We start from the raw sequence: 22,991 nt of genomic DNA, 5'->3' as shown, positions 1-22,991 counted from the left end.
ATTTTCTTGCAATCTACCTTTAAGCAATACTATTCTACTTCACATATCATATAAGAATCTTCCCACAATATACTTCCATTTCTCCCTCCTTGTCCTTTCTGCTTTTGTGTCATACAATTTACTTCTACATATGTTTTTAATGACACATTATTAATATTTTTACTTTTCAGTCAATTTTCTTTTAAGGAGATTTTAATAATACAGAGGGAAAAATTTCATTCCTTTGTGAGAACTAGTCTTCCATCTGGTATCATTTTTCTTCTGCCTGAAGAATTTCCTTTAATTTTCTTGCACTTTGGATTTTCTGGTGATGAATCTTTCTGACATTTGCATGTTTGATGGACATCTTTGGGGCTGTTATATTTTTGTTTGTGGGTTGACTTGTTTTAGGTATAAATCTTTATAGTTTGATTGTTTGCTGATGTGCAAATGGAAAATGTTGATGCAGGAGAGAACAAACTTGCCACAGGAGCACAGTCATTGTAAGAAAGGGCAGAGACCAGAACAGAGGGACTGGCTTCACATAAAACCATTTACCTGCAGTAACAAGAAGAAAGACAGAACAGATGTTTACAGATGATGAGTTTGTTAATATATCTATTCAAACTGGGTTTAAATCCAGGCCCTACCACTAAATAGCTAAGTAACCATCAGTAAGTTATTCAAACCCTTTGACCTTCAGTTTTCACATTCATGAAAACAAGTTCTTTCCTTCCTCCCAGAGTGATTATAGCAATGAAATGAGGTAATGTCTTCCAAATGCTAGCTCTTGGTCTGGCACATTGTATGTGCTCAATACCTTTAAGGAAAAAAATTAAAAGTGTAGCTTTTCTGTGTTTCATTGCCCAAGTAAAGGAGTAGCGATTCTGGGATCTCATTTTTCCACCTCTACTTTTTCTTCTCCCCCTTCTCTCACCCACCCTTCCTCCCAGAAGAACATATTTAAGATCCAAATGCCAGGCTGTCTGCAGGTGCAGTGTTCAAGACTGATAACATTTGGAGGCCAGATGTTAACTGACGTAAACACTATTAAGTGCTATGTAGACCGGAGGCTGAGGCATTGATTTCCAATTTTATGATTATTATTTGAGTTTATTACCACTCCTTCCACCCCCTTCTACCTCAACCAAAAATGAGTTATATGGCTTATTCATTCTCAAGAGAATATAAATTATTTTTAAATACAAAGATCTTAAAATGTTAAGTAATGGCATTTTACAAACCTAGGACTGGGAATGAATGTATCCTTGATGTAAAACATCATCACCTTGAAGGTCAATCAGAAAGGCCAATGACTTGAAACTTGATCTGAAAACCAGACTCATTTCCTGAAATCACCCAGAGTTCTATCACCAAAAATGTTTTAAATCTGTGACAAGATTTTACAACAAATGATTTTTTTTTTTTTTTTTTTTTTTTTTTTTTTGTACTGGGGATTGAACCCAGGGGAGCTTTACCACTGAGCTTCAAACCTAGTCCTTCTTATTTTTTATCTTGAAATAGGGTTGCTCTAAATTGCTGAGGGTCTTGCTAAGTTGCTGAGGCTGGCCTCAGACTTGGATCCTCCTGCCTTAACCTCCAGAGTTACTGAGATAACAGGTATGCACCACCATGCCCAGCTCAACTGATATTTTAAATTTGAGTCCCTTAGGTTTGATGTTAGAGCTGACCAAATGTTAGGAAATAAATTATCCCCTCTCCAAATGAAGAAATACTTTTGAAAAATAAGAATAAGCTGGGTCTGTTGTGAATCACTGAGGTGACTGCTGGTATTTATTATTCACACACAGTCAAGGATCCATTCATTAATGCACTGAACATATATTTGTTCCTAGGCAAGTGCCAGGCACTATGGTTAATGATTGGAAAACACAACAGATGGCCTCATGGGGCGTAGAGTCTTGTGAGAGAGGAAGACTATTTTTTAAAAAGACAAATAAATATAGTCAAAAGCTGGAATAGATGCTGTGAAGAAAAGAAGACCTACTTAAATAATGTGTTCGGGAAAAAAGTTTTTAGTTGGTGACTTAATCCAAGGCTAAAAGAAGGAGCATAAGGCAGACACACAAAGACAAAAGGGACAAGTGGACAAGATAAGTGGAGAGATCACCATTTATTCATTCTTTCAACAAGTACTTAAATTCAGCACTTTTTGTGAGCCAGGGTGTGTTAGAAGCAAAGAAGATACACCAGTAAACGAAACATATGCATGCCATTGGCAAAATGGGAAATGATTTGGACAATTCTGAATCACAAAATAAGTCCCTGAGGCTGACTTAGACTGAGCAGAGAGTAGTGTGGTATAAGAGGAGTTTCAGAAGTGGCAGGGCTGGATTATGGGGGATTTGCAATCTATGGAATAGAGTTTGTTTGGATTTTATTCTAAGGACAATGTCATGATTTTATTTTGCAGTCAAAGCTTAGTCTTGCTGTTCTGTGGGGAAGAGCACAGAGCACAGAGTAGGGGAAGGAGAGGAGTGGAAACAGGCAGATCCATAGCCAGTGACTCTAGGCCAGAGGAAGGTTTTAATGCCTTGAAAAAGTGGTGGGCAGAGATGGAGGGAAGGGCATAGTTTTGGCATAAGTGGACAGCACTTGTCAAGCAACTGAAGGGAAAGGGGGTGAGGACAAAAGTGAAATTATTTATGATTCTGCTTTGTTTAACTGAGTAGGTGGTCACTACATTGACACAGTGAGGGAGAATCAGGGTAAGTCAATAGATGAGAGAAAAAGGGGAACTAGCAGGAGGCACAACTAAAATACGTTCTTAAAGAATGAAATCAATCCAAAAATGAAACTCACCATCTCATGGGGTTAATATGCCCCATCACTGGCTTATACAGAGGCCAACTGACCATTGATCTCCAATATTTTAGACACTGATTTCAAACTTACTTCTAAAACTGATTTCTCTATGATGTGTGAGAACTTATAAAAGAAGGCAGCAATTTCTGGAACCCACCTTTGGTTGAAAAGCATCTAGTTTTCCCAGATTGCTCTCATCTCCCCAATTGCTTATATGCTACTAGAAATTGGCACTTAATAAATGTTTTCTATAATTAATAGATTTTGTCATTGGTAAGGTTACCTAACTTATAAATTGGAATGTTTATATTTTATTGAGAGAGCACTTGAATATATCTTATAACAACTTTTTTTTTTTGCGGTACTGGGGATCAAACTCAAGGCCTTGTGCTTGCGAGGCAAGCACTCTCCCAGCTGAGCTATCTCCCCAGCCCCTACAACTTTCTTTTTAAGTGGAAAGTGTGGTCTGAAAAATAGCAAATGGGTAGGATAATGTGTATACCCAAAGTGCATACTGGGACAAAAGCAACCCAGATTGTTCCTCCCACCCTTTATAATGTCTGCATACAAAGTACTTTCCCACACAAAATTATTCTCATTAGGGATCCCTACCTTTTCTAAGAATGACTGTCCTATAGAAAGTGACTGTCACTATTAGGAATTGTCACATTCCTTAAGGGATTTTAGTGGATGAAAGTTTGAGAGTGGGTCTATGAAATTTCAGCCACATTTAGAAAACAAAGAGAAAGATGTACTTATTTATAACTTTCTCATTCCTGAAAACATTTTTAAACACCAGATTAAAAGGGCAGAGCATTTTTTAAAAACTTGTTAGAAATAATGTTCTTATGAGGAAGGATTCTTTACTTCTAGTCTTGTTTTCCTTTTGTATTAAATAGTGTGACATAGGACAACACCACATGACATTAATAAGGGTTTACACCAATATATGCTCTCAAGCATTGGAAGCAAAGCATTTTAAAAATGGCCCCTATCTTATAACCTCATTAGAAAAATCAGGCATTTGTATTACTTTGGTTCTCAGTTTATTTGATGAAATGTTTATACCCAATAAAGGATCTCAAGTGATAACTAACATGATTTGCAAGATTAAGTCCTCAGTAAAAGTGAAGCTTTCTACCAAAGGAATGTCAAGGGGAATATTTGTGTTGTTTCAATATGCCACACCCTCAAAACCAAGGAATGGGAGAGCCTGCTGTCATGAGTGGTCATTGGCCTTCTCCTGTGGGCTTGGTGCCCTACAGAAAGTACTCCAGCCCCTCTTTGCAGGTGGTACTTAGTAGCAAACCCCTAGTTCTTCTTTTTGGAGGTAACTTTTAGGAATAGATTAGAGCAGGGGCAAGAAGTGACTCGGTTTCCCCACACCACTCACAGTCCTGGTTGGAGATGAACTTCTGTGCTGTTAGTGATGGGCACTGGGGAGATTGTACAAGTTCCTTGTTCCCAAGCCATTCATTCTTTCAATTGATTATTCATTAGGCATTTATTAATTATCTACACTCTGACAGTCATGGCCCTTTGCACAGAAGTGAAAATCATGGAAAAGCTGTATTGTGGTCCTGGGAACACAGCCTTTGGGGGCAAATTAACAAGTATGCAGGACAAGTACTATGGTAGAAAGAAATAAATACCAGATATCAATACAGATAGTTATATGAGATGGAGCAAATAACTCAGAAAGGAAGGTAGGGACGGGGAAAATTAAATCACTAATTTCACAACTGGTACCAAATTCAAACCTAAGCCTCATCTGACTCAATTCTTTGGGTGAATGGGGGGTATAGAAACCATCCCAGAACAACATTTACCACTACCTCTATCAGGTCTCAACTCAAATGACATCATCTGAGAAAGATGGATGGTGTTCCTGGTGTAGGGCAATATGCAACCACGTGCCTGTATGGATCTGGTGTCCAGTCTAGAGAGGCATTCTTCCACCCATCTCTCTACCACACTGTTGGGTTTTATTTTCTTCATATCATTGATCATTATCTGAAGTTATCTTATTTCATTATGTGTTTACCACCCTCCCCACATAGATATTCTATATCTTGTGTGTACTCTATTCAAAGGACAGCTACAGTGTCTTTTTTTCAGAGTGGGTGCTTTTTTATTATTTATTGAATGAGTGCTTGATCATCACCATTAACACAAAACCACACTTGAGAACCAATCTCTGTCAAATATCTGTAAACTGTCTAGTCTTAGGGGTCTATCCCACAGCTTCATTTCAGTGGCCAGTGACTGAGGTGTGTGTGTTTGGGGTGAGGTGCAGGGAACACAGGACAGTGTATCTGTTTCATTTCAGTTTGCTCCCCACACCAGGAGGTGGCAGCCAGATACCCCGTATGCAGAGCTCTTCAGCATTCCAGGACTACCTCTAGTTAAGCCTTTCTGTGGAAAAGCATTTTGGTACTTTTGCCATGAATGTAATTTTCAAAACCCCTGGGAAGAACAGAAAGTGATGGGAGCTACTTCTAGAATTCAGATGAGCTGAACTTCAGAGTTCTTCTTCCTGGTCTGTGGAAGGAAAGTCATGGACTTTGGAACTGGATTCTCAGGATGGAATTGCAAGATTCGGCTGTAGCTGTGACCAAAGAATTTCTATCTGCCTTCGGCTAGGATATGGGTTTTCCGTCATGCTGGCTGTGATTTTGCACAGTTAAGTCCTTCATTGGAAATTAGGACTGGCTGCTGCCTGCAGCCATTAGTTTTATAAAGATGGGTCATTGTCATCATAGGTAAAAGTACAAGTCCCTATCCAGCTCCCATTTGATAGGGACCAGATAGCATATTGAGGTGATGGCCATTGTAAGTATATAAGTAAATGGGTAGATGGTTATTTATTTTTATCAAAATGATAAGCATGTTAAGATATCAGTTTGAAAGCATGATTGCAGGGAATATTCTCCCTGAACATTAAAGGAAGAATGATATCGCTAATAAGTGGATGATGACACATAATGGGGGGTGGGAAGGGTTAGTGTTGGGGTTGGAGTTGGGTTTAGGGAGGGGGGCAGGAATGGAGGAAGGAAGGACTGTATAGATGGAGGGGAAGGGTGGGAGGGGAGGGGGGAAGGGAAAAAAATGGCAGAATGAATCAAACAACATTACCCTATGTAAATTTATGATTACACAAATGGTATGCCTTTACGCCATGTACAGACAGAGAAAAAACATGTATCCCATTTGTTTACAATAAAAAAAGAAAAAAAAAGAAAAAAGAAAAAAAAAATAAAATAAAATATAAAAAAAATAAAATAAAATAAAATAAAGAAACATTAAAGAACATTAAAGAAACAGCACTTATAAACCCCTCCAATGCATACAATCTACACACAGACACAACTTATTGTAGATACAAATGGTTCTCATCTGCAAAAACTCCTGGGATAAGCTTCTTAAGATACGCAGGGAGGGCAGTGCAGGGGATCCAAAACCAGATTGTACTGGCTCCATTTAGGAATCTCACTGTGGCCTTCACCTGCCAAAGGTTTTTTAATCCAAATGATGCTGGTTTTTTGTCACATGAGAGAAGTAAACTGTGAGGTCCCCACATTCACTCCACAAGTATTTGTGTAGGTATTCAGGTGTGAGACTCATCTCTAGGCCCATGGGAATACAGAAATGAACTAAGGTTTAGTTCCTACTTCAAAGAGATCACCAGAGAGAACTAAACTGAAAAAGCCGGGACAACATGGCAGATTCTGAGGTCAAGAAGAGATCACGGGATATGGTGGATAGCATCTCGGCCCAGATTTCAGGGTGTAATGAAATGAGGTCACACTTGAGGATTTCTCAAATGAAGTTGCATTTCGGAGCCTCCATCTTCTCCTTTTTGAAACAGGACAAAGAGAATTAACTCACTGGAATTGTGAGAATTCAATGATGTAAAAGATACTTAGCAAGTCATTTTAAGAAAGAAAGGCAAACTCAAGACAGCAGAGCTCTCTCCCCAAATGGCTGTGAGCTGCTCTGCTGACCCAGGAGTTTAAATCTCTTTGGTAGAGTCTGCAGTCTTTTCAGTGGGGCTATTTATTAGATTAAGCCAAAGAAACTCACCTAGAGAATGGCTGAGTAGAAAAAGAAAAATCTCCACTGGTTTAAGATGTTGCTTCATGAGTCTTTGTTACAGAAATTGGGGGTTTGTGCTATAATTGGGGATCAGGAAACAACCACTAGGAGACAATTGCAGGCAATTCTGTGACCACCTGGCTTGACTTGAATTCTCGGAGGTAAAGCTTCTCCTAGTTTAATCAAAGGTTTCATGTGCACCGTGTGGTTCTGTTCTTTATCCCTGATTTTTCCTCCCAGGTTTGGGAAGAAGCTTCAGTCCTATTTCTCCCTCCAAGACTGGGGAGCCGCCCCACCTGCTCAGATTGGAGGCTGGGGAGCCCAGGGAAGCAGTGGCAGTCTTCTGCCATCTGCTGGTTCCTTCCAGTCATGAGCCTGCGCGGGCTTTGCAGAGATTCCTAGGCAATGCAGACCACCAGGAGAGAAGGTGTGGGAAAGGAGAATGTTCCTACTTTTATGGAAAAACAGAGATGAGAAGGCAGACAGAAGCAGGCATAGAGGACATTTCCTAGCACAGGGGTTGGTGTAAACATATCACCATCCCAGAAACTAAACTTGTGATATTTCTATGCAAGTTTGTTTTGCTCAGGGAGAACACAGCTGTGCTTTAATTTTTAAAAAAAATTTATATTTAGATTATTGTCTCACAAGACCAATAAAAGAAATTAAAGCCACATCTCTGTAGACTCATTTAAAGGAAATGGCAGAAATCTGTGTGAGTGGGAATTGAGGTGAGGGCTGGGAATCAGGAAGAAGGCAATAGGAGAAAGCATTTTGGAGTATGTTATATTATTCTTTAAAATGTTCAGTTGACTTTTTTGAAGACCTACTGTTTACAAGGCTCTGACAGAGATGCCTGGTATAAAATGAGTAATATTTCTCTGCTGAGTATAACAATCTATTGAGAGACAGCTCAATAAATGGAGAATTAAACAGAGAAGCACAAGCACGTTGGTAAGTTATAGTTGGTCCTCTGCATTCCTGAGTTCTGTAGTTACAATTGAACACAGATGGAAAATATTTGAAAAGAGAATTACATACTGAGCATGTTTAGACTTTGTTTTATCATTGTTCCCTAAAGAATACAGTACACCAACTATTTGCATAGCATTTACCTCACATGAGGTATTATAAGTTAGCTGAAGATCATTTAAATTATACAGTAGGATGTATGTATGTTATATGGGAATACTATGCCATTTTATATAAGGTACATAAACATCTGCATTTGTGAAGTTTTGTTTCTACAGGGAGTCCTGGAATTAATCTTCCACAGACACTGAAGGATCATTGTATGGTGGTAAAGCAATGTTGGGGAACTCAGATGAGAAGTATGTAGCTAAACTGTGTTGAAGGAGACTGGCTGTAGAGGTGACCTGGCCTGAATTTAGAAGGGGATGTCTTATTTCTAGACAGCAATGGGAAGAGTACCAGTTACAGGGAGCATCACTTCTCTAGTGGTGGTCATCTGTCACCACTGACCCCAGGAATTGAGAACTCTACAAACAAAGCAGAATAAAGTTGTTACAATGTTAGGTCTTAGACAATGAGTCATTGATTGGGTGCAAGGAGGTCAGCAGAGGCAGGGAGAAGATGGCAGATCCAAGTGGGGAGGCAACACAGAATCCTGGAGATCAGAAAGCAAGACTTGGAGGGAGGGGTTTCTGGTCATAAAAGAAAGACCACTTTCATTGCTGTTTCAGTCCATGTGTTGGATAGGGGTGACCTCTTCCAAGCAGGTATATCAAATACTACTCAAATATCCTGAAACCTGTGAGTGGCATCCTCTCTTAAACTACCTGAAACTTCTATATGACACCAGTGAAATGTTAAAGTAGCTGTAAGCTCGAAGTTATCAACTGCAACAGTACTTAGAATCATAAATATGAGACCAAAAGTAAGAAAAATAGTAAAAAAAAAAAAAAAACTGTAGTACAGGTATTGGATGAGCTAATAAGTAGCCCATGAAAAATGATAATTCTGAAATCTGCTGCATATAAAACATTGTTAAAATAAACCAAGATTCAAACCTGGAGGCAAAGAATATTCAGAGGGAAAAACACTAAACTACTAGTAATGAAGCTATTCTTTTCTCTTTTGTCCATGTTTTACATAGCATTCTTAAATTAATCATATATATATATATATATGTATATATATTAAACTAAAGAAACCTAAAGGTGAAATGTATGTCCTGATTAAAGCAGAGGGGAAAAAAAATCACCCTAAATAAATAATGGCCCCCTTGATGTGTTTGTTTCTCCCATGCAGATTGTTTTCCTCCTAATTGCACTACAGTTTGTGTGGTATATTCATTTTGCTGGTTAAGTCTGTCCTCAGTCTCCCCCATGAGCACACCCCCTCACTGCCTGGATCTGTGGGACGCATTGTGATGTCTGCCCGCTAATTTTGCTGTGACTGGGGCTGGTGTCTGGTTGGTGATTCATGTTTGTTCCAAAGTCGTACATCTGTGTTGGTTGCTTTGAAACAGTGCCCCAGGGAATATGAAAGGCCATTTGTCTCACTAAGACTGCTTCTTTGCACCAGAGAATTCTTCCCTGGCTTCCTCTGAATTCCAGCAATCTCTCCTATGAGTTTAGGCAGGGCGAGGAAGAAAGAAAACAAGCCCAAAGAGGAATGACATGGAGAGAGTTTGGGCGTCTGGGTCTAGTCCCAGTTTACCTGGCAGGGGTGAACATCCTGGACACCAGCACTAGGGACGGAATGCCCCAGGGCACCAACTTTGTGGACTTATTTTGCTCAGTAGGAATACCTTCAGCAGAAAAGCGGGCAGAGTGAGCCCTTGTGGTACCCTCAATGGAAAAAGTTCTAAGAGTTTGGTGGGCAGACCCACTTGGCCCCTCTTCTAAGATTTTAGCACAGGTACACAGCAGTGATATTCATAACATTTAATGACGGGAACCACACGAGCACTGACCAATTTAGTGGCCTCAGGCCATAGTGCTGGAACTAGAGATCCCCTACTGCTCCCAGACACCAACTCTTTGGTTACTGGATCACTATGAAGTCCGGCTCCTATGGATGGACCTGGGGCAACTGCTGGATGCCAACTGTTTAAAAACTATTTTGCTGTTTTAATACCCAAAAATCTGTGCAGATGCACACCAGATGAATAACAAGATGACTATACATGCAATTTCAAAGCTCATGTCTACTGTTAGGCTTTGCATGATCTTACCTTCACCTTTTAAGAACCCGTCCTCTTTGACCTTACGAAGGGTTCAGCATCAGGGTGGACGGGTTCCATAGGCTGGGGGAGACATGAAAGAGGACTTGTCTACAAAGCAGTTCTTTATTTTACTCAATGGCTAGTGTAGTTCTCACCCAGGGGAAGTTTGGGGGTCTGTTTCATTATATTTTTTACTTGCTGTGATGTAGGTGGCTCACAAGATAAATCTGCCTCCAGGAAAGCTGTTACGCATGGATGACTACCTGCCCAGGCTCACTGGCCTGCAGTCATCAAAAGGTAGCCCTGTTCCACACAATTGGCCTGCTGAGAAAATCCATCCATTGGCATCCTGAAAGCCCAAATACATTGAATTGGCTCTTACTTTTCTTTTTACCCAGTAATTCTCACTTGCTGCTTCTTATCAGACACCTGGAGTTTGTGGGTTGCCTCAGAGCAGTTTCTCAAAGTGGTCTCTGGGAACCATTATAACCCTACATCCTGTCACGTCCTTTCCTGTTTCAAGAAAAGCTACAACTTCAGGGTAATTTGCTGTCTCCCATGTTCATACAAAATAGCACCCACAGTTGCTTCTAGTCTGGCTGACTCTTTGTATACCAAGCATAATTTCTGTTTGAATCCACAGACTGACAGGAAATGCATTCTATTATCCAGTGGGCTGCTGTGGAACTCGGTAATAAAGGAAGTCTGAGGTTGTAGGGAGACTATTTGGAAGACTGGGTCTTCCAGTGCTTCATCTGCAAGTTTCGGTAGAAACCGCCTTATCTGAAGTTTCACTTTGCACGGTTTCAGTTACCTGTGGTCAACTGTTGTTCAAAATTATTGCATGGAAATTTCCAGAAAAAAAAAAAAAAACAATTCATAAGTTTTAAATATTTTTATGACAGTATATTTTTATAGTTGTTCTATAATCTGTTGTAATCTCTTACTATCCCTAATATATATAAACTGAATTGTATCTGTATGTATTTAGAGGGAAAAGCAATATACATAGAGTTTGGTACCATCTGGTGTTTCAGGTACACATTGGGGGTCTCAGAACATATCCCCCAGGGATCAGGGTATGGGGACGACTACTATTCTAGCCTGTTACTTTAATCAAAATAGTTATATCTCCCTAAACCTTGTTTACCTCAAATGTAGAGTAGAATCCTGTTACACAGTTTGCAGAGTTGTTAGGATTAAATGAAATAATACATCAGAAAGCACATTGTAAAATGAAGAAACATAAGCCAAATGCCCCAGAAGAGAGGAGCATTGTCAGAATTAATGAAAGAAAAGGACCCAAAATGTAGAAAACATTTGTATGTTGGTTACTCAGTCAGCTGAGTAACCAAAGGAGGCCAACTATGGTCTAACTTGGAAGAAAGAATGCCCCAGCCCTGAACCTCTTTCACAATACCTCTCTCTGCAAAGTGTTAGCTGGGGAGTCATGGGTATCAGAGGAAAATATTAGGGAGGGGTGTTACTGTGGATTTGAGGCGAGGGGAGGTTGTATGTGCAGGAAAACATGCATATGGAGTGATAAAGGAGAGATACAGGGCTTAGGTGATACCGGGATGGGGAGAGAAAAGAAGAGACAAAACCTCTACTACTCCTGTCTGTGTGATCATTGATTAGGTCTTCAAAAAATTCTGAACTTGAGGGCACCTCCCCAGAATGAGAGAGATGATCAGAAATGGCACTGGTATTCCTCCGTGGGAGCCAGGGAGGGCATCCTCCTCCAGAGACCAAGCTCTGCAGCCTTGGAGAGTAATTTGGTGTTATCAGATTAATTAAGTCCTTTTCTGTGGTTAAACTTGCATATGAATATTAAATCTCAGACTGGGCCTCCCATCTAATCAGACTGTGGATGTTTTCACGGTAACATTTTGTTCCCAAAACATTTGGAAGTATGCATATTGTATTTTTAATGAGACTGTGATATTTATTTATGGCAGGAAGAAATCTTCCAGCAAAGAAGACTCATTCACATAACAGCTCCATGTCTGACACCTAGAGCTGTGCTAGATGTCCCCTCTAGACTTGCTTATTATCGCAAATTATTTTACTTTCAGCTCTCATTCTAAATTTGTCAAAGTTGCTCATGTTGCTGAATGAGGTCATGGGATTTTTCTCCTGGGTTCAAATTCCAGTGGTCATTATTGATGAAGATGGACTTGGGTAAATGAATGAAATCCTATGGGACTTGGTTTCTTACATTAGACAATGGGAATAATAATGACTGTAACTCAGAGCTGTGTTGTGAATTAAAAATTTCCAGAAAGCATAAAGCTTTATGCATTGTGCCTGGCACACAGTACTCCCACATGTGGGTTTTCAGAGTATGTTACATGTCTTCCTCTGAGATTCTCACATGACCAGAGTTTCCTGCTTTCTCTTTAAGCTTTGATGTGGAAAATGGCCCTTCCCCAGGTCGGAGCCCACTGGACCCCCAGGCCAGCTCTTCCTCTGGGCTGGTGCTTCATGCCACCTTTCCTGGTCACAGCCAGCGCAGAGAGTCCTTTCTGTACAGATCAGACAGCGACTATGACTTGTCACCAAAGGCGATGTCAAGAAACTCATCACTTCCAAGCGAGCAGTGAGTAGCGCTCTTCCTGTTTGGCTCCCAGCTGCACACTCACCTCATCTTTCACGCTCTCATAGCAGCATCAGCATCAGCTGTCCTTTAACTTGAGGGAGGAGGGATGTGAAAAATGAACATGAGCAGAGGTGACAGGGGTGACCATCCCAACAATATCAGTGCTCTTCAGAATGCAGCTGGGGTCTCCAAAGATGTTTAAACACCTCAGGTACAGCATTCAGTTCACATCTGTTATTAATACTTTAAAAAAAAATTTCATTGAACTTCATTTCCTGAACTACTGAATCATTATGGAATAAGAACCTTAACGTGTTTTGCAAAGCACACTTGAGTTAGCTGCATGTGCAGTTCGCATGAGGCTCCCAGAGAGAAGAAAATGGGTGGTTGGTCACCTGCATTTCTCTCACTGGCCTCTGCCTGGTGGCATTTAGGTCGTCACCCAGACACATGTCTTTGTCCTCTCTCTGGAACCTTAACACAATACCCACTTGTTGCCTGGCTCATTGGTGAGACACAGCACACGTCACCACCCTGCAAAGCACAGCTGATGTTTTTGTTTCACTGCTATTAATTGTAGATCTCTAATTTTTATTTAAAGAACAATGACTGGGTTGTATTGCCTGCTTATTAAATTTCTGAAACCAAATAAAATTGGATGCTAAAATCCATGCCTTAAAAGGTTTCTGGGCACACATACAATTGCTTTTAACATCATATGTTATAAAAATATCAGTAGCTCCCTAAAGTCTCCGGCCCGGAAAATTCCACTGGGTTCTCTTCCTCTATTAGAAAGGAAGCCAAAAAGGTTCACCTTCTTGTAAAGGGGTAGAAGGCATTTTAAAGCTAGAGGCAAGAAAATGTTCCTCAGATTATTTCTGCTAGCAAACTTTAACAGAAGCATCCCAATCCTAATGTATTTAAATCATCATGAGGAACAAAATTCATTTTTTTCACTCATTTAGTTAATATTTACTGAACTCTGCTATGTGCCATGTAATGTGCCAGAAAAATATGGGGATAAATGTTGAACAATGCAGTGGAGAACTCACAGATGAGTTAAAAACAGTTCTCATTCCCCCAAAGTTTGCATGCTCTCAAGAATATTGCAACTAACTAGGAATGATTAAAGGAGCACCACCTATACACATTTAACTCTACGGAATGGAAGGAAAATGGCATTTAGTGAGCACTTATCATGGGGCCAGTTTCCTTTACACGTTATCTCTGTTAATTGTCATAGTGACCCTGTCAGGTAGGTCCCATTATTATCCCTACTCTGTAGATGATGAAGCTGAGACTCTGAGAGATTCAGAAACTTGCCCCTATTGCATGACTATGTCTTATACCAGATCCCATGGAGAAGCGAAGGATTATTATATCAGGTCCATTTCTTGTTGCTGTAACAAAATACCTGAGACTAGGTACTTTATAAATGAAAGAAATTTATTTGGCTCACAATTATGGCAGCTGGAGGGTTAAAACTGCATGCATTGACTCCCTGACTGCATTTCAACCTGTCAGAGAAATAAAAAGGGAAGTAACCACATGCAAAAGGGACCAAGTGAGTAGGCTGGCCTCATTTATAATAAACTGCTACCATATGAGAACAAACTCTCTCTATAAGACCTCCATTAATACCTTGCAAGGGCAATGCCCCCAGTGACCTAATTACGCTATACTAGGTCCCACCTCTGAAAGGTTCCACTACCTCCCAGTTTCACCATATCAAGACCCAACTTCTAGCATCTGAAACTCTTGGAGAACACCCTCAAACCATATCTAAACCATAACAATTATCATATTCAAAAGTTTTGAACTCTTGTTCATGCTCTTTATACTGCAATGTAGCATCTCTAGTACCAGGTAGAAGACATGAGTGCAAAATAGAGGTACCTGAGGCTGGAGGTGGGGTGGTCACTTGGCTATGGATCATGCAGGCTCAGTATTTTCTGACTAAGGCTTGGGTGGTAAGCTTTCACAGTGAATACGCTAGGAATCCTTTCCTCCACCAAGAAAAAGACCTTTCTAGACTTCATCAAAGGAGAACATTGAAAATGTGGTGAGCTCAAAGTAATTTGAACTTCATTCATATGGTATTTTACAGATAGAAGACTAGCTTTGGAAAAAAGTCTTTCCCTAAATTAATTCCTCAGGTATAGTTCCCCAAACGTGTGCTAAATAGTATGGTGAGTCTCCAGGTGATCGGTCTTTACAGAAGATTCCAGATTCAACTCTGGTGTTTCTCAGAATCAAAAGTTGGAGAAAATTTGCCTTTGAAGAGACCTCAAAGGTAACAATCCAACTCAGTCTCTAGCTGATGAAACCAGGAGGTAGTTCTGGATAACTCTGCACCTGGTATCCTGTTGCTAATGGTTTACCTTTTTTGCAGTTTTACTGACCAGTAAAAGTTTCCCCCAACTATAGAATCCACACAGTATTGCCAACTTTAAATTTAGGCAAGTAAGCTTTATATGTGTAAATTACCTTATATCATTCTTACTTTTTAAAATCAAGGACTTAAAAAAAAGTTTGAATTTTCACAATAATAAAGTCTTTCCTGAGAAAACACAGTAGGCAACATAGTACCACTCTATACTTATAACAGGATATATTAAAATCTTTGTGAATAAAAATAGCACAAGATTTTGTTTTAAAATATTTCAACATTACAGTAGAATCTTTTATGTTTTGCTAGTTTAATATTTTGTATTTATGAATATGATCAAAAAATAAAAAAGCAGAGTTTAAATAATATCCAGATCCTTCTGGCATTTCATTTTGTCAACATTATGTTAGAAAATCCAGTTTCATACAGGCATCTGGATCTAAACTGAAGTAATTCTTGTAAACCTCTTTCTTCCCATTTTTACTCTTCAGAATGAACTGAAATAAATAGAGCAGGAGTCCCTAAGCTTCCCACTGCTTCCCTCATCTTCTCCCAGTAGGTCCAGGAAGAAGATGGGTAATGATAAACCAAGAGTTTTGATAGGAAGGACACTGGGTGAGCCGCGGGATATTCCCTGCTCAGGAGCCCCTCACATCTAACACAGAGCAACCATGAACTTATATGAGGTAGAAAACTTTGCATAATTCCACTGCATTAAATTCTAATAATAGAGGAATCACTCGCATTTAAACATTTTTTTTTGGTCTGAACTTTCAGAAGAGTCAGAGGAAATTTGAGGTAGAGAATGAGTTAGTCATTAAGCATAAAAATGTGAATGGAAAATACAAATGGCTCTAATTTTTAGCAATAAAGAAGAGATCACAATAAGGCTTTCTAGTGAAGTAAAACAAGATTACCATGGAGTTCCAAAAGGAAATTTTAGATGCTTTCCTAGATGTGGCAATAATCTGTTGTTTTCTGTTCAGTTGCTGGATCGTAGTCATCTGTCACGTAATGCTTTCGCATACCCGGGTACAGATTTCCCAATGGGAACAGAAAGTACTGGAAATTGGTGAAATCAGATTTATTGACCTAAATTGTGGCAGGAACTGCCCTGAACAAAAAGAAGTTTTGATTATCCACCTGCAAACCACAGGCAGGAGGCTCTTGGCTTTTGTCATTTGGTCATCCCATTTGCAAAGCTTTACATAGTCAAGGAGCTTTTTCAACTGCCATTTACATGAGGACTAAATGGTTTCTAAAGAGTTGTCAAGGGAAATGAGACCAGAGAACCAAGAGGAACAGCACAAAGAACAGTTTTTCAGATTTAAGACCTGATGACTCATGGGCTACCCAAAGGGTACAATGTGGTCCCTAGGAATTGAGTTAGACTTCAGCCATCGCATTCTGTTACCATGACTATTGAGACATTGAACTGTTTTCATAGTCCCTATCTTTAAGTAAAAGCACACAATTATTAATCAATTCCCTTGTGTTACTATTTAAAATCCTTTACATAATATTAATCCATTCAAAATCTATATCTACAATGTGGTAAGTATTATCATTTTCTCATTTTAAAGATGAGGGCACTGGGACACCAAATAGGAATCAGAACTTGAATCCAAGGCGTCCAGGTGGCTAACCATGTGGATATTCAGCACATAAACACCAAATGAGACGGAAAATCTCTGTTCTGCCTAACTTTCCGATTGTTATAAGGTCCTACTCATTCTTTTAAAAATAAATATTGACTTAAACTTAGGCATCTCACGAAAAATGAGATAATTTCAATTCCCTCAAGGGAACTGAAAGGTTTGTGAGTCAACAGGTGACTTTAGTACCTTTAGGTTAGGGCAAAGGCACTGAGGTTAGCACAGGACTGAAAAGTCTGGCTTGGCAGGCTGAACAGCAGCTTTGAGAAGGTGACATCTCCCAGGAGTTAGACTGATTGAAAAGGTGTGCAGGAAGACAGGCTACGCCAAGTAACTCTTCAGTTGTAGGGGAGCTTTATGGGGAGCCACAGCTCAGTATGAGGTGAGGCAGTAGGGAATGGTGCAAGAGGCTGGAGAAGGAGACCAAAACCTTATCATGAAGGGCTGTGCTGCAGGTTGGCCTTTGCTCTGTGTGCAAGCACTTGGGGCTACTAAAGACTTTTTAAGCCAGAAAATATGTAATCAGATATTTGCTTTTGAAAGATAGTTCCAATTACACTCTGAGGAGTGGTTTGCAGAGTAAATAAGCTTAAAGAGCCAGGTGGGAGGTGACTTTGGTAATCCATATGATAGAGGATGATTATCAAAGCAAGTCCAGTGGGTGATTAATAAACATTTGCAATTTAGGATCACTAGAGGTCCGTGGTTGATTGTGGGATGAGGAGGGGGGATTTTAGAGTTTGATTAAAGAGGTAGGTAGTTGCAACATTCCTTGGGATCACGAGTTTCCTTTTAGCACATGAAATAATGTCTATGAAAGCACTTTGTAAACTGTAAAGTACATTGTAAACTCAAGTCCTCTTGATCATAATAGGTACTGGCATGAGTATCTTAAAGATTTCACCAGATGGGAAGATAGACATGCAACTCTTATTATAGAAATAAAGATACCACTATTAATAGGAATAACTATGTCTAAATAAATAAATGTTTTATATGATAATCCCTGTCATTAAGAGTTGTACATATATAATAACTCATTTAATGTCATTTTACAGATGAAGAAGTTGAGATATATGTTGCCTGATGTAATAATGCATCTGTGAAGCAAAGCTTGCTATTTAGTTCCCAAAACTGTTCCTACCTACTATGGTATACATTTCTCTATAAAGCAGATTAAAATGACTTATAAGGAAAATACAAGCACAATTCTGAACAGGAAGGTAATCCATAAAATGTCGACTACAGCAGTAAGAAGCAGCATTTTGGCTTTCTAGGAAAACATTTCATTGTTTAGAGCAGGCATTCAGTCAATTCCAAAACCAATTCTAAGACTCAATCCTAAACTGTAGTTCTCATCTCCAATTATTCTACAAAATTGTAATGTGCCGGTTTTGTCACTAGATGTTGCTCGTGCAACAGTTCTGAATATCCGGTCTTGTTCCTGAGCACAATGGCCTTCTCTAGTGTTTTGGGAAATCAAGAAAGACATTAGTGTTTCTAATCAAGTGTTTTGCTATTTCTATGCCAGTACACTTTTAATTTATAATATATTAAATGATGATCTTAAATTCTCAAATAGTTGCAAAACCTGGAATTTTGTTCCATTTTATTTTGTTTCTTTGCTGTTACTCATTTTAAAGTACCTGATAATTTCTCTAGCAGCCCTCACTAACAGCCAGCGTTGGCTTTTGCAGCAAAAATCCTTTCTGGGAGCCCATGCTTAGGATCTGCAAATCCATCTCCTGCTCCGGAACATTCTGCTCTTCTAAACTTCAAAAGCTCCACAGTGATAAAGTCATATTGATAATGTTCCCTATTAATGTTTGTTTATCTCCTTTCATCATTAGTTTATGCAGTTTTAGTAGCTTCCCAATTCATTTATCAATACATCAGCTCTAAATACCACCAATGAATGAATTTGCTTGTGCTATTTGCTTTCAACAGGTATTTACACTTCAGAAATCCAGGAGTCATAAGAGGTCTGCTTGATTCATGACCAACTCATTCTGACATCTTAGGAACAATATGGACTTTGCATCAGCAGTCTCAGTGAACAGCAAGATCTTTCACCCCTCTCAAAGTTCATCTTAAGAAAACAACTAGGAAGGAACAGTTTTTGATACAGTTCATCAGGCATCTATCACAACTGCTCCTTTTCTAATTCTCTATTCTCTCTCTCCTTTGGCTATTTTGCAAGGGCCCCAAGTTTCTTCCTTGAGCTCCTTATCTATTTGGACTAGCCAAAGTCATCCCCTTCCATTGCCTTAAGAATCCCTATAATTGCAGGAGACCCCTATCTCTGTAGATCTCATTACTGCATTTCAGTCTTACTGCTTGATGTGTCTGCTAAGTGCCTTAACACCACATGTGCTTTGAAAACTCAGTGTATCCTCCCAAATCCCCAACTCCTCCTCACTCATTCCTACTCATGACTGTTTTCTTGGATACTTATTTTTTTTTTAAATTGAAAGCAGCATTTCTTCATTCATTTAAATGCCGAGTCCTGGCAAGACCTCTGGAATGTCTTCAGCTAGTCTTGTCCTATATCCTTCTTAACCTTACCTATTCCTTCTCATCTGCAGTACCTCCTACTCTTCCTTCTGAGTATGTCCCCTCTCTGATCTATCCTTGGCCTCCTTAGCATTTGACCTCCTAAAACATTTTTGGTTTGCTTATCTTACTTCTCATTCCACTAAAAAACTTCCCTTGCTTATTTCTTCCTATCAAGTTAAGCATCAATTCCATAATCTTTGAAAAGACTGTCCATAATGTGGGTGTGGGGACTTTCTCGCCTTCTTCTCTACAAATGTCTATAGTTAGTATTCTCATCTCCATTCTGAAAGCCACCAAACTTATTTAGTATTTTCCTACTTCAACGCCTTTGTTCTCACATTGCCCTCATTGGTAGTCCTCTGAAATACTGCCTTCAAAGTTCATCTCAAACACTACTTAATCAAGCCTTTCCTACTTCGATTTGTCAACTGTGCTTTTATCATAAAGTAAGAAGCATAATATTTAATGTGCAGTCATCATAAAATAGGAAGCATAATATTTAAAAGCACAGATTGTGGGAATCAGTCTCAGTTTTTTTGCTGATTAACATGTGTTGGTTAAGCAGCTGGGTAACTGTTCTGCAGCTTGGCATCACCTATCACATGTGAATACTGAGAGTATCTGCCTGAAAGACTTGTTCTAATATTTAAACGAGTTAATGTGGGTAAAGGAGTTGACATACACAAACTTATGTGGCCATCATGAGGACAGAGGAGGTAATCAGTCAAAGGGGAGCCCACCATCACCATCTTCTGTGCTGCTGTTGGGATTCACACAAAGAATGCTTCCCCTTTGTTAATATTCTTTTTATCGTCCCTGTACAAAGTGTGCACACAAGAAGTTTGCTGGATTAAATTGAATGAGACTTGTAGCTAAAGATGATGATGGAAAGGAACATATAGTATTAAATAGGGCCCCATGCTAAAAGCCTGTGCTAGAGAAGTCAAGGTGAAGGCATGTGTTGTTCAAATCTGGACCCCAGGCCTCACACAGTGCCTGGTACAGGGCAGATGCCTCATAATCATTGCAGGCACTCATATGGTTAACGAATAAGCTGCCATATTTGCGTGCATGTGGCAATTATGAGGACAGAGGAGGGAGGCACACATTGAGGGCAGCTCCTTGTTACCAGCTTCTGTGCTGTTATGATTCACAACGTGACAACAAATTGGCCTGATTTTTGTGACTGCAGCTCAGGCTGACATGTGGCCTGATATCTTCAGTAGAGAGCTGGCTGGATACAGGCATAAGTGGATTTTTTAAAGCAAGCATCAGGGAAAGTGAAGGTACACTTCTGAAAACACATTTCTGACTGGTCCCAAGTACAGATTTACAAAACACGAGGTACACATTAATCAGGTCTTCAGGACCAAATGAGTAACGATAGTATGGTTTTAGTAGGTTCAGTCTGTTCACTTCCACTAAAAGCTTTTCCTTGGGTACTTTAAGAAAAAAAAAATTATATTAAAAACAAAAAAGTAATGGGATTCCCAGACAGAAATCTGTGTTTAAATGGCATTAAAGCTGTGGTTTAAATCAACAAAAGCCAGGAAATCCAAAGTTAACCTTTATCCAGACTGTTATACCATTTTTTCCAACTCTGTGTGTGCCTGTGAGCAGCCCTCCCTTTGAATTTCCTGGCTCTGGCAACCAAAATCCACAAGTCGTTTTGAATTACAGTACTCTGGGTCTGCTATTTAATGGAATGATACCCTGAGGATATAAGCTTACTTGTAAATGCTTGTATGTGAAATCACCGTAAATCTAGGAGTCATGAACTTGCTATTTTTTTTCATAAAAGCTCTTGGGATTCCCATTTTTGCCTGATTGCAAATCCTGCCTTCTATCCAGGTAGAAGGATTTATAGAATACACGTGTTGCTAACATTGATCAAGTTATATTATAGCTTATGTGGAGTAGTTGCAATTCAGCTGTGTTTTTGAATGTTTCTTTTTCTCTTTTCTTTAGACATGGCGATGACTTGATCGTCACTCCCTTTGCCCAGGTACGTATTATGCTGGCTCTGGCTCACTCTCACTTTGTCCCTGGGTGTGGTCCCTTTTGTGGCCTCAGAACCTGGCATCTGTCTCCTTTTGTCACTAACCATTTGAAACATTTTCCTTATAGGTTCTTGCCAGCTTGCGAAGTGTGAGAAATAACTTCACTCTCCTGACAAACCTTCATGGAACATCCAACAAGTAAGCACTGACTTTGTGGAGCTATGAATCCCTTCTATAAAAGAAAAAAAAAGAGAGAGCTATGAATCCCTTCTATAAAAGAAAAAAAAAAAAAGAAAGAAAAGAAAAGAAAACACTGAACAACAGTTTTTTAAAAATCCAAAAAACAAACAACTATTGCATGGAAATTTGCTCTCCAAACTAAATTAGGATACACAATGAAATTTGAAAATAAGAGCACTATAATATTTTGAAATTGGTAAGACATTAGAAATGATCTACTCTGAATTTTATTAATTTTTGAACCCTTAAAAATCAGTATACCAGAGAAGTTCAACAAATGAAATAATGAGACAAGGATTCTTTTTTTATTTTTATATTTGTCATGTTGGTCAATAATAACCAAAATGGTATTAAATCTTTTTTAAATAAGATGCTAATGAATTAGAAGACTCAGATTTAAAATTAAAACTACGCAAAAGCTCAAGCTTAAGTTACCTGTTTTTGTTTTTTCTTTTTTTGCGGGGTGTGATTTTTTGATAATACATAAAACAGGTTTATGCTGTTGATGATTAATAGTGGAATTACACTCTTATCTTTCCCCAATGAAATTTATGACCTTGCTTGTTTGAACTAACATTGCTAATCCTTGGTCTCCTCTTCTGTAAAGTGAAGGGGTCAAACCTGTTATTCCCCGCAGTAACTTTCTCTTCCAAAATCATTTCAATCTATAAGCCTAATGTAAGTGCTAAACAGTTCACTATTCTGCATGTTTTAAAAGATCATCAGACTCTGAGGGTCATAGAATCCATGATTCTGGAATGGTGAGGCTCATCCTCTTTGTTTTATTGAAAGATAAATGCAAGCCCTCAGGAACCCAGCAACTAGTTAGCAACCATGACATAGGTTAGAAACACAGAGGGGTCAAAACTTAAGTCTTTTGAGCTTTCAGTGTTCAAAGTACAGGGTATCCTCTCTGGTCTTTGTGAAGTTATCCATCAATCCTCTATTTTGCTTTTATTCAAATTTTCATAGAGTGGACTTGTTAAAAGTGAGAGTAAAGCTTATTTTGAGTGATTTCTTTTGGTTCACTGTCCTATAACTTGTTTTTAAGCCTCCTTGTGAGGTGATGTGTATAACCCAGGAGAGGGTTTCTCACCTTTGGACTCTTCTTTTCTAAACTATTTTCCAGATTTCCACCAGAGTGAACTTTCTGCTGATCAGAATTGTTGGTTTCACTCATATGGTTAATGAATAAAGTGCCATATTTGTGCCCATGATGAATGCATTGTTTAAGTACTAGTGCTTGGTACCTCATGCCCCAGGTGAAATTAATTTGCTTGATAGTTGGTTGGGTTTATATTTAGCATAATGTACAGATTGAACATCCCAATCTGAAAATCCAAAATTTGAAACTAAGCACTAGCCAACATGATACCAAAGGTGAAAATTTCCACAGCAGACCTCTCGTGATAAGTTGCAGTGAAAACACAGGTGTGTTAAAATTATTGTATAAAACTACCTT

At 39.1% G+C, this 22,991-nt stretch overlaps 1 protein-coding gene across 4 annotated transcripts in view; it reads left to right on the top strand.

The window, feature by feature from the left end:
* Pde4b (phosphodiesterase 4B) overlaps positions 1 to 22,991 on the top strand; it is a 444,794-nt gene that overhangs the window by 315,036 nt on the left and 106,767 nt on the right. For 2 of the 4 annotated variants that reach the window (XM_047544279.1, XM_047544290.1), the window contains 3 exons: positions 12,495 to 12,689; positions 21,258 to 21,294; positions 21,417 to 21,487. In XM_047544279.1, coding sequence (XP_047400235.1) covers positions 12,495 to 12,689; positions 21,258 to 21,294; positions 21,417 to 21,487 — 303 coding nt within the window. Of the gene's footprint in view, positions 1 to 12,494; positions 12,690 to 21,257; positions 21,295 to 21,416; positions 21,488 to 22,991 lie in introns of those variants that run through there. The other 2 variants (XM_047544318.1, XM_047544300.1) reach the window with 2 other exon arrangements.

The sequence above is a fragment of the Sciurus carolinensis genome, chromosome 1 (genome assembly GCF_902686445.1).
Source record: "Sciurus carolinensis chromosome 1, mSciCar1.2, whole genome shotgun sequence".
In the NCBI taxonomy this organism is placed as follows: domain Eukaryota; kingdom Metazoa; phylum Chordata; class Mammalia; order Rodentia; family Sciuridae; genus Sciurus; species Sciurus carolinensis.
Note: the sequence above shows the minus strand (reverse complement) of the source record. Positions and strands in the feature narration are given on the sequence as shown.